Here is a 12052-nt window from a genome sequence, read left to right as displayed (position 1 = left end):
TGCTAACTGGGGCAGCGCTCTCCATGGGCATCAAAGCAGAGGAGGACTGTGGAGGCGCAGAGAGAGGTCTGCCGACTATAAACTGCATCCTGTTTACGATTTTGCTAAAGGCTGGCCTTGAACCCGGGAAAGGGAAGAAATCATTTTTTTCCCTTCTGCTGCCCTCACTGGCCCTCTGCCCACAAGATGCAGAATTCGGTTGGAACCATTTGTGTTGGCACACAGCTGAGAGGCAGAGAAGAGTTAAACACACCTGCAGGCGAGGAGCACAGCCTGTCCTGAGAAAGGAGACTGCCCGTGATTTTTGTCTTCGTGATGCCCTTCCAAGAGACACAAGGCAGGAATAGTTTTCCCCAACGGGGAAAGGCAGTGCAGAGGCAAGACTGACCAGCCGGATGGTGGAGCGGCTGCAGGCAGAGATGACCCGCCAGGCTGCCCAGCCCGGGGGCCGTGCCACTGGCCCTCCCTGCCCGCCCCGGGGCACTCACGATGCGGTCGGGTGGCGGCGTGCTCCGGATGAAGCACTTGATTTGGCCCTTCTCCCCGTGGAGGGCGTGCTGGGTCTGGGTGCTGGAGATGATGGGGGGTCCTGTTGGGGAGACAGCATCACATCAGGGATTCGGGAGGGGGTGGGCCCTGGCTGGGCCCCTCTTGGCAAGTTCAGAAGTTTATACATTCATTCAGTCGTTCAGCAAACAGTTACTGGAGGCCTGTATATGCAAGGTGACGGGCGAGGCAGGGGACTCAGAGATAGATGAGGCTTCAGTCATAAAACCTCTCAAGGGATTGTGAGTGAGTGCCTCTAAGTCAGGATGCCCAGAGACACCAAGAGCTGCCACAGGAGGTGGGGAGGTGAGCACCAGGCAAAGTGCTAACCGACTTCACAGCAGAGAGAAGAACTCTACCCAGCAGGTGGGGAAACCTTTAAGAAGGAGGCGGTACACCTGAGAAGGGAGTGGGGGAGGGGTCAGGGAGGAAGGAATGTAATGTCACCTCCCCTAACTAATGTCACCTCCACCTTAGCCAGCTGTTGGATTTCAAACCATTCCCTTGTGTCTCCAGTAGAGGGCGCGTTTGCCTAACAAACCGGTGTCCTCGGCAGGAACGGAAGTAAAAGATGTTCCTCCACGAAGCGGGGAATCACTCCCCCACCCCCGCCGGCATACGTGGCTTGGGCTAGGCACCTTCATAGACTTCATCTCACATGTGTCTCAGGAGATCCCTTAGTTCATCGCTTTGCACGCCTCCACATACATACCCGGACAGCCCAGGTGGGACCACAGCTCCAAAGCTGACCCTGACATTATCCTATCCGGCTGGGCGTGCGTGCGTGTATGGGTCATGTTTATGGATGTCTCTGGGGACACATGGCTCGTTTACCGCCTCGGACAGCCTGGAGGGTCCACCAGGATTCCAGCAGCGTTTCTGTCCAGTTCTGCCCGTTAACTAACCCAAATGACTGCATTTAGGCTGGGAAGGGAAAGGTCTTGGAGCTGGGAGAGGCAGACATGAGGGACCCTCAAGATAAGGGCTTCCACCCTCAGGGGGCCTTCAGAGTTCCTCTCTTAGGTACCTTAGCTCCAAGAAGCCTTTGGCCAAAAGGCAGGAGGGCTTCACGTTTTAGGACCTTGGGTGGCGCTTTGTTTTGCTGCCGGGCTGAAAGTGCTGATCCCGTAAAACCTTTTCCCCTTCACTTCCCAGGAGCTACGATTTCCCTGGGTGGTGGGGGGGTCATCAGCGGTTCTAAAAACGATCAGGTACATGCGTACACATTTAAGGGCTTCTTAAAAGAAAACAGGAATCGGGGTAAGGGTAGATGGGGTTGGGAGAGTCAGAAGGCAGCAGTAGTATGGTTTATCTCCCCCTTCCTGCAAATCCCGGGTTTGAGCCAAATCACGGGCCCGTTTATTCCCCAAAGGGCAATGGCCAGCAGTCACCCCCCGGCCGGGATGCATTCTGATGAGAACCTCATCGCATCTTGGATTTGTTCACAGTGTTGATTCCTTCAGCCTAGTCTGGGCCTGCCCAAGGGGCTTCACCACCCCTCCCCACCTGTGCTCCAGACACAGCTATAGACAAGTCCATTCCCAAGTCCACGCATGTGCGGGCTGGCCGGCTCCCCTCTGTGGGCCACTTCCTGTATCCTCTGCCTCAGGGCATGACGACCCTCATTCAGAAACAAGCACACTGCCTCCTCCTTGCTTCACTCCAATCTCTTGGGTGTTTCTCTTCCTAGCAGCCTAGGGGAGCTTGTGTCAGAGCATTGGAGGCATAGGCGGGGGTTGGAAAGAAGGACCCTGGAGAGTGCACATTAAACCCTGGATAGACACCAGGGCCCAGGCTGGGGTGTCCCATCCAAGAGGAATGTCCCTTTGAGGTGTGCGTTCCCTCCTCAAGAAACCGCTTTGAATCCCTGTTGGCAAATGCTTGAAAGTCTAAAGTGACAACGGATTTTAGTCCTTCCTTTATCCATCGTGTTTTCCCCAGAAATGAGGATGCTCATTTAAAAGCTTCAGGCTTGGGGACCCTGGGGGCCACACGTGAGTCTGAGGGTCCCCAGCCCGGCTGGTCACAGGGCCATCGGAGCGGAGCTGGCCGTAGTCATGGGCCAGCACGACTCCCAGCGCCCTCCCAGAGTGGGTAGCGGGTAGCAGGTAGCGGGTAGCGGAGGAGCCGCTGATTTCACCAGGCCCTGGTGCCTGAGCCGAGTGTCAGACGCTGGAGCCGGCAGGAAAAGGCTGCAGCCCGTGTTGCCATGGATATGTGGAGGTGCGATCAGATGCTGTTATTTTTAGCCCTGCAGCGCCAATTTATTGGTGGCGTCCTGGGGACACGTAGGAAAGGCAGGAAGGCTCCCGTGGCAGGGATCTGCCCCGGACAGACGGACAGACGGCTCCGGGGTCTGAGCAGATTCACCATCCCTCTGGGGCTGCCACGACTCTTGGGGAGGCGGGAGGAGAAGAAAGGGATGGAGCGGGGGCTGGCTAGCGGGGACAGCACCAAGCCGGTTTTAGTTTCTAGCAAAGCGGAGACCAGAGGAAGCTGTGCGCCACCTGCGCTGATTCCTGGGTCCTGGCTCAGCCCCGCGCTAGGGCCCTGGTCTGGAACAGGAAGCAGAGGTCCTACAGACGTGGGTCTGTGGCTTGGTTCCTGCTGGGGCTCAGAGCCTTGATCGGGAGACAGGCTACGCAGGAGCAGAGGCCTCACAAGGAAACCGAAACCCAGCGGAAGGAGGGCGTTTGGAAACGCCGAGGGACCTGTCTCAGCATCCTTGCCCTCTCGGACCAGCAGCGTCGGTTGCGGCGTGGCCCAAGCACACGTAACGGCAGGGACATCGAATTTCCGTCCTGGTGCCACAGCCTTCTTGGGTCTGACCTGAGCTAGGTCCCAGCTTCTCTGTGACCTTCTACATCCCATCAACCAGGCCCCGTCCCCTGAATGTCTCACGTACCAGTCCTCTGGTAACTCACACTGTGTTCTTGGAGAGAGATGGCAATACTCTCCTGCTGTGGTGATCTTATTACATATCATAAGACAAGTTCCCCGCCCTCAGGGGACCCCCTGAACTTGGCCCTGTGGGGATGGTGGCAGGTCTTCCTCATTGAGCGGCTCTAAAAATGGGAAGAGGCAGACGAGGAGTCACAGAGATGCCCCCTTAAATTCTCCACCAGGGCCAAGGTCATGGTCAAAGGGTAGATATAGGATCTATGTTGGTTGCCCAGTAGCTCTCGGACCCTTTTTCCTGGCCAGGAATAAATTCATCAGCCATCACTTTTAGGGCTGAGACCCCTTAGAAGGAACACAGAGGAGGGAGGTGACCAGACAACCACCCAGGTCCTTCGTCACCCCCGGGCTGGGCTCTGACACGGACTGGAACAGGTGGATGTAATCACTATGGACCCATAGTCGGAGGTGGATGTGAGGCCCAGAACCCACGTGTGCCCCTTGGGGCAATGCCAGGGACCCTCTCGGCCCCCTCCCAGCCCTGCCCTGGCACGAGTGGGGTCTTACCATTGACAGTTAGGGTCACCTCTCGCTCCCCGGCCCCTACCCGGGGCACCACAGCTCGGCACACGTACTTCCCCGCGTCCTCCTGGCGGACGGTTTTGAGGGTCAGGGTCTTCTCATTGCTCAGGACCTAGGAGGAGTGGGGAGGGTCAGACCCCGAGGGCAGGGGCCACGCTCTCTGTCTCAGAACCAGAAAGGCTGAGAGGCAGGCCGGGTGGCAGGGGACACAGTCTCCAGCATCTCAGCAACAACAGGGGGTGGGGTGGGAGCCAGAAGTCTTCTTACACAGTGTGCCCGGCGGGCTGTCGGGTGCGGGAGCCCACGGCACAGAGCACCCCGTGAGGCTGAAGATGCTCCGCCCCAGCGGCAGCCCTGAAGGGTGGGAATGCAAGGGGGGTGGTGGTGAGAGAGAAGGAGGGGGCCTCCCTGGCTGGGGCCCCCAGGGCTTTCTCATCCAGGGGGTCTGCCGACCAGTCTGTACCAGGCTGGCCAGGGGTGAAGCTATCCCGCAGCTGAACATCTTTGAGGGTCCCGGATCTGTCTCTCCTGAGTCACTTGCAATATCCCTTTGGGATGAGGTTTGGGGTGATGAAAAGAAAACAGGCTTTGGCAACAGCTGCTCTGAGTGGGAATCCCGGCTTCAGCGGTGCCTACTTGTGTGGCTTTGGGTGTTAATTATCTTCTTGGAGGCTCTTTCCTTGTCCCTGTAATGGGGGCAGTGACACTCAGAGGATAGTGCAGTGTCTGGCACACAGTAGGGCACAGAGAAGTCACTTTTCTGCTGCTTCTCCCCCTGCTTCCCTGCCCAAGGCTCTCACTGGTCCTCCTGGGAGGAGGGATGTCTGAAACTCCTATGCACACTAAAGAACACATACACTTTAAAAGAGGAACACAGGAAGAAAGCAAGGCTTAACCCCAAAGTTAAAGGGTTACAACTATTTGGGGAAAGCTGAAAAGCCTTCCTAGTGACTTTTCACCCCCATCATCTTGGTGAACACCTGCTTTTCTTATAAGGTTCAGGATAAGGCAAAACGGCACCGGCTGAATGTGTTTAGACCCAAGGGGGGTACGTGTGGGTACCTGGGGTTCCCTCTCCTCTTTCTGGGGCCTTTCTTCCTTCAGTTTACATGGGAGGCTAACGTCCCCAATCTAAGAGTGAGAGGGGCCATGGGAGGCAGTTCCCTCCTGGACTGTGGACCCCGCACCCCTCCAGGGCCCTCCAGGGCCCTCCAGGGTCTGAGCTGCGGACTCACCACGCCAGAGCCCCTCTTCATCCAGACGATGGTCAGGGACGGGTTGCCTGTCCAGGCACAGCTGAAGACGGCGTCGGAGCCCAGATCCACGAGCAGGGATTGGGGTTCCGTGGTCATCCTGGGCCCGACTGTGATGGGAGGAAGGAGGAGACAGGGCTCTCGTGGGCCGGGAGTTCTGGGGACCCTCCTTGCTGCTGCCTTCCCTCCCCCATCCTGGTTGGGGGAGGGGACACCACTGGTGCCATGTCCCTCCACTCCGGCCCATTCCCTTCCCTTCCGTGTCAGTCCTCTACTGGTCTGGGCCCGGGTCTGGGCAGTAAGGAGGAGACGCCTCTCCCCCAGCCCAGCCTCCCTCGGGCCCACCATGGGAGTAGGCAGCACCAGCCCCGGAAAGCGGCTCTGGTCCCATTTCTGCCTGGATTTGCCCCCAAGGGCTCTCCCATCCCGTTCCCTCTGTCCTGGTCCCAGGAAGCCCCCCTGACCCCAGTGTGTGGGCAGAGTGCCCTTCCCCCAGCCCAGAATCTGTGTCTGCCTTCAAGTCAACTGGCCACCTCCTGGAGGCCTCAGCCTTGTGACCGGGAGTCAAGGTACCCGTGCGCCTGGCCCAGCTCCCTGGGCCCACCCAGGGCCCCGCAGGGCCACCGCAGGGCTCTGGGATAAGGAATGGGGAGGCCAGGCCTCCTGGAGGTGCCCCCCACACCCGGCGCCCGCCCAGGTTACTCTCTAGTCCAGCCCCGCCCCACCTCTTTTTCAATCCACAAAGCAGGTGGCCTTTGGTTCCGTTGCCCGCGCCCCTGCTGTTAACGGAGGCTCCTCCTGCTTCCCCCCTACACCCGCCCTAACCCGAGTCCCCTGCAGACCAAGCCTTGGTTCCCAGAGTGCGTGCAGCGGTGGGATTTCAGGGGTGGTGACGGGAGGGTGTGCAGACAGCTGTTTTCAGGGAGCAGAAGGTGTGAAACCAGGGTCAGGAGACCCAGGTGAGTCCTTTGGTGCAAAAAGGGAGTCATAGCACTTTCTGCTGAGGCCGGTGCAGGCGAGCGGGCGGTCAGGCATAAAGTTCGCAAAAGTGCTTCTAAATCTGTAAAGGGCAGCGGGTGAGCTGACGCTCAGCGCTGTGAACACAGCTGTGGGCTGTTTCCCCGAGGGTCCCCTCCGGGCCGCTGGGGAAGAGGGGGAGCCCCTGATGGGAGGCGGACCCTTTTCAGTCCTCATCGTGCCACTTACTCGCCGCGTGACCTTGGGCCTCCATCCCCTCATCTGGGTACTGGGAATGAGAAGTTCAGCCTCCCTGGGTGATTTTTTTTTTTTTAAGTTTTTTTTGGCCACGCTGCCTGGCTTGGGGGATCTTAGTTCTGTGACCAGGGATTGAACCCGCGCCCGCGGCAGTGAACATGCGGGGTCCTAACCACTGGACCGCCGGGGAACTCCCCTCCCTCGGTGACTATGAGGGTCAAGATAAACACGAGGGCAGCTTTTCGTAAAGCGCACGGATTACGAGCCTGTGAGGCATTCTTATGGCACGTGCAACGAGCCCACGACGGTTCCTCCTGCCGTGAGCAGCGACCAGCCGGTGCCCATGCGCCCGGAAGCCCCCAAACAGCCACTCACAGTAGACGTCGACATTGCGGCTGACGTTGGTGCTGCCCAGGGCGTTGGTCGCCTCGCAGGAGATGGGCTCTGAGAAGTACGTGTAGTCCACGGTGGTCCGGTACACCTCCCCGGATGCTTCCTTGATGATCTGGCCCCGCTTGGCCCACCTGCAACGCAGGCGCCCGGGCTGATGTGGACCTCCGGTGGCGAGGGCGTCCTTCCCGCCCGGGGGGCTCTTCTCTCTGGGAGCCGGACGCATCCATCCCGCAGAAAAACGAGGCCCAGGGAGGGGCGGCGTGGGGCAGGCCCCCGAGCGGTCCCTCAGGGGAAGCCTCCGCAGAGGGGTTACTCTCAGGGCTAGGGGCGTGGGGTTGGTGATGGGGGCAGTGGTTTCTGGTCCGTGGGTCACCAGGCAGCCGGCAGCACTCGACTAGTGGGTTATTCTGGAGGGCGGTGGGTTGACTATTCAGTGGGTCAGCGCACCTGGCTGGCCAGGTGATGGCTAACCCAACTGTCAGTGCCCAGACCGCTCGGCCCTCTTGCTCTGAGCTCTCTCGGGGGTGGCGGGGGACCGTCCTGGGCCACAGTGGAAAAGAAGGAAGCCAAATCCGTGACCGAAGAGGCCAAGGTCTAATGGTGTGTGCCCATACATGCGTGCACTCCTGCACACACGCGCACGCACACGTGCACGTGTGTACACATGCGTGGGGCTCAGGACGCTTGATTTCCAGACGAGGCGAGAAGCTGATGGAGAGGTGTGAGCAGTGGTCCCGACTGCTCCCTCCCCAACTCGGTCAGCTCTCTCAGTCCCCCTGTCCTGACTCCTGTCTCTGGGGGGGGGTCCCCTCATGGTGTCCCTCTCTCTCTGAAAGCCCTTTCAGCCTCCTCCATGGCACTTGCTCTTCTTCCTGCCCAGCCTCTGCCTCCCACCCTGGCTCCGCCCCTCAGAGGCCTGGGCTCCATCAGCACTGGTTTGATGGGGGTGGGGGAGGGGGGAGGGGAAGACAGCTGTGCTGACTTCTTTGCTGGGCCAGTTGGCTGATCTGTGTCTTGGACCTGGCTCCGGGGCGGTGATCACTGCCTTGGACCAGTAGCTGAGCAGCCTGCTACCTGTGGGGCAGTGCGCCCGGGGGGGGGTGTGCCTGTGTGCGTGAGGCTGGGGTTTCCTTACAGATGCCTAAGGAGAGAGAGTTCAGAGCTTCCCTTGGTTTACTCCTATTGTGGATAAGACGTTTTAAAAATCACAGAACTTCTGACCAGGCTCTTCCTACTGTGGCTCAGGCCTGTTTTGGGGTGCATGTCTTTACCAGAGCTGGGCAGGTACCTTGGCCCTGCAGTCGTTACCCTGGGGCCGCGGTCCCCTGTAACCACATTCTTGGAGCCTTTCCTGGGGCCACAGGGGCCCGTCTCCTGCCCTTCCCTCCACCGGCTCCCACCCAGCATAGCAGGGAGCGTCAGGCTGGCACCATGCGGTTATTAGCTCAAATTAATATCGGGTCGTTATTAAGAAGACAATAATAACAATTATAGTTTAACAACAGAGCAAACCATAGCTCCCCGAGAGCTGAAGGAGCTTCCCAACAAACCATTATGAATTATTCATGACTCATTTCCATCTCTAACTTTAATTTAATGACCAGACTTAATAGTCAGGTACAGCTCCCGCCTGGGGTGGCTGAGTTCAGTCCCAGACACACGGCCGGGGATCGGTGTCCAGCCCCTACTCCATCTACCCTGCTGCGGTGAAGATTTAGGCGGTGGGATGCTGGGGGGTGGAGCAGGCAGCTGGCTGGGCTGGGGGGAGGCGGGTGAGCCCCTCCTGCCCTGCCCGGACCCCTGCTCCTGCCTGCCCACAGCTCCAGGTGCTGGGGCAGGGGTGGGCTTGGCCCCAGTGAGCAGGCTCTGCTGGGCAGTCCTCTTCCATTACTGGGGGGTTCCTGGGGAAAAGGGGGCTTTCTCCCCACCTGTCTGGGGCCTCTCATAGTGTAAGAAGGGTGAAAGCTCCACCACTGGGGCCCTGAGGGTCTCAGAACTGCTGGGGCATCCTCAGGCCCGGAGCCCAGTGCCCCAGGTCACATGGGTCTCCTCTTCCCCAGAGCAGGCTGGCCTCCCCTCTCAGAGCCAAAGAAGGGAGACTTCAGGGATGCCGGATGGCTGTGCGGCTGCGGCTCTCAGCTCCCAGGGCCCGTCCCCACCTTGGAGGTGAAGGGGGAGCCGGAGGAAGTCGTAGGCCGTCTTCTCCCAGGGTCACAGGAGGCCAGCTGTGGGGCTGGGCCTTTGGGGGACGCCCCACAGTCCCCTGCTCACGTCCCACTCAGCCAGTCTTTCTCTTCCCCGTCTTTATTCCCCTCCCACACCAAAAAGTCCCTTGGAGGCATCCCTTCCAGAAGCTCAAACCACTCACTGAAGCAGCTGGTCACACGACCGACCGAGGGTGAGCCAGGGAGCGAGTCCCACCCGCTCCCGTCTCCCCTCCCATCTTCCCTCCCATCTGTCTTCTCCTGTTTTCCAGCTTTGCTCCCTCCTCCTCCTCTTTCCTCCTGTCTCTTCACTCTCCCACCACCCACCTACGCCCCTGCCACCACTGCTGCTTTCACCGCCTCTCCCAGCCCTCGGAACAGGAGTCAGATGAAACCTTTCCCAATCAATGTCTAATTTGGCGTGAGCAAATGTAAGAGGATTAATTATTTATATCACACAATCAGGAGGCTGGTGTGTCAAGGCTGACAGGCTGTTCTCAATAGCCCTGCCTTTCACACTGGGCGGTGGGACCCGCCCTGTCACCTGCCGGGTGGGGTGGCCCTGAAAGCCTCAGAGGGGAGCAGAGAGGCCGGAGGAGATGCACTTCAGGTGTGCGTGGGCCTGTTCTGCTCGCCCCGGGCCGCTGGTCCAGTGGGGCAGCCAAAGTGACTGCTGAGTCCAGCTGGATGGGCTCCCCTGCACCACCCCCCAGGTCCCCTTGCTGGGTGCTGGGGTGGACGAGGGCATGTCTCTAATTTCCAAGATCACAGCCTCTTATGCGGAACAGGAGGAAGCAATCAAGACCAAAGGAAGTTAAGAAACAAAGAACCCTTAGTCTTGTCAAAGTCAGTTGGGAAAAATCGATGTGCTTACGTGCCAAGATTTGCTCAAGGCTTTTCCTCTCGGATCCCAACACCACGTCTAGAAGGACCACGTGCCTGCTGGGTGAGCCCTTCCTGAGGCCAAGGGGCTGAGCCAGTTGGGGGTGGGCGCAGACGTCTGCCTCCGCTTGCCATGGCCCCTGCACCCCCTTCCTCCCGGGCCACCCCAGCTCTCCCACATTTTCCTGGAGGCCAGAAGGGCTGGAGGGAGCCTGATCGCACCAAAGCCTTTCTGGGGCCTTTGGCTAATGGGAAGCTCAGGAGGGAAGGAGGCAAGTAAGAACAGGTGCGTATCTGCAGGGGGCCTGCCTGCACCTCTGGCTCGTCCTCTGTGTGTGATGGGCTGACCCAGGCTCTCAGCTGCAGGGAAGGATGCGGATGGAGGGAAACCACAGGTGCCCAGAGCCTGGGGAAACCTGCACGTCCTGGTTCATTAACTTTTTAGTTTGAAAGCTAAATATAACTTTGTAGTTATAGAAAAGTCACAAGAATGGCCCAAGTAACTGCCATATTCCCTTCACCTAGATCCACCGGTTGTTAATATCTTGCCACATTTGCTTTCTGATGATCTCTCCATATGTAGATTTATACCTTATTATTGTCAACGATGTGAGGGTGAACGTGGGTGTGCCTGCCCGGGGGGGTCAGTGGGAGAGAAGGGCTGCCCAGGGAAACTGGCATTAGAGGTCTTTTCTGGGCAGACGGTGCCTGGTGTTTAGTGCTTGTGAGCAGAGAGCAGACAACAGAGAGGAGCCCACCTGTGGGTGGAGCCCAGGTCTTGCAGGTACAGGGTGGAAGCTCAGAAAAAACAGAGACTCTCTGGGCATTTCCTTCTGCACCTTTGTCACTTGTCCCAGCCGAACCAGACCTGCCCCCTGGACTTAAGGGGCTGTAGGACTCCAGGGAGCCTGAAGGTCGTCTGATCTTTCTCCTGCCTCTAGCCCAGTGACTGCTTACATCGACGGGACAGATGGGTCTTCATCCTACTTAAAAATATTCTCAAGGATAAAGACTCTGTGCCTCTCCTGGGTTTCCGGTTCCAGCGTTAATTATCTGCAGTGCAGGGAGTACCACCTATGTCCGGCCTGAGTCTCTGGCTGCCTCTTTGGCCCATTTGCTCAAGTCCTGCCCTCTGGGGCCGCACTGCCTCTTGTCTCCCCCGTCCTTCACTCCCACTGGCAGGCTTGTTTCCTAGTCTGGGACCGTCAGCATTCCTGGCACTGGCTGATGCTGGGGCTTCATAGCCCATCTCGACAGTGGAGGCGACACCAGGCTCTTCCACCAGGTCTGGGCTGCGGGAAGGGACGGGGCAGGGTGAGGGCTATGGTGAGTTGCACAGATGCCTCAAGGACGGGACTGTCTGAGTCAGCCCCCGGAGCACCTCTGAGGCCACTCTGTGTCTGGAAGTCTTGGGTGGTGATGGTGCCCGGGCAGGAGGGTGCCCAGAGGGGCTGCGCTACGTGTTTACGGAGTCTGCGAGCTAACGTCGTGGAGCGCCGAGTACCTGCCACACAAGTGCTGCACCTGAGAGCTGTTAGGTGACTAAACTGCGGTCCCGCCTTCGAGAAGCTCAGTCAACAGGGAAAGACAGGCATGTAAAAAAAAGTGATGCATTTATCAGTGTGGTGAGCAAAGGCTGCACTGGGGCTGTGGGTATGAATGACTCTGGGTACCCGCCACTCAGGGCTGGCGGTCCCGGAGACCCTACCCTACCAGGAGAGCGGTTCGGCGAGCACAGAACTAGAATCCAGATGCTGAGTGATCCTGCTCGTTCTCCGGGTCGTCTTAGCTTTTCTTCCCTGAGCCTCTTTCCCTCCTTTCAGAAATAAGGGGTAAACAAGCTGCTCAAACAGAAGGAGTGAAATCTTCTGCCTCAGAGGAGGGGGGTGTGTGCTCACGAAGGAAAGGAGAAGTCCGCCTGGCCAGGGGTGAGCGGGTGTGCTGAGGACACCCACAGCGGACCAAGCACCGCGCTGGAGGCCCAGGACCACAGGTGGACCAAGCACCGCGCTGGATGCCTTGACCACCCGCGACAAGGAGGGGTGTGCAGGGCACCGCGGTCTGGGCCTCCCCAGCAGG

General features: G+C 58.9%; 1 protein-coding gene across 2 annotated transcripts in view; it reads right to left on the bottom strand.

Moving 5' to 3' along the window:
• Positions 1–12052, bottom strand: part of KIRREL3 (kirre like nephrin family adhesion molecule 3) — a 554097-nt gene that overhangs the window by 15551 nt on the left and 526494 nt on the right. For both annotated transcript variants that reach the window (XM_036860526.1, XM_036860527.1), the window contains exons 8-11: positions 6870–7018; positions 5262–5389; positions 4012–4138; positions 489–589 (exon numbers count right to left, since the gene is read on the bottom strand). In XM_036860526.1, coding sequence (XP_036716421.1) covers positions 489–589; positions 4012–4138; positions 5262–5389; positions 6870–7018 — 505 coding nt within the window. The remainder of the gene's footprint in view (positions 1–488; positions 590–4011; positions 4139–5261; positions 5390–6869; positions 7019–12052) is intronic.

Source organism: Balaenoptera musculus, chromosome 8 (genome assembly GCF_009873245.2).
Source record: "Balaenoptera musculus isolate JJ_BM4_2016_0621 chromosome 8, mBalMus1.pri.v3, whole genome shotgun sequence".
Classification (NCBI taxonomy): domain Eukaryota; kingdom Metazoa; phylum Chordata; class Mammalia; order Artiodactyla; family Balaenopteridae; genus Balaenoptera; species Balaenoptera musculus.
Note: the sequence above shows the minus strand (reverse complement) of the source record. Positions and strands in the feature narration are given on the sequence as shown.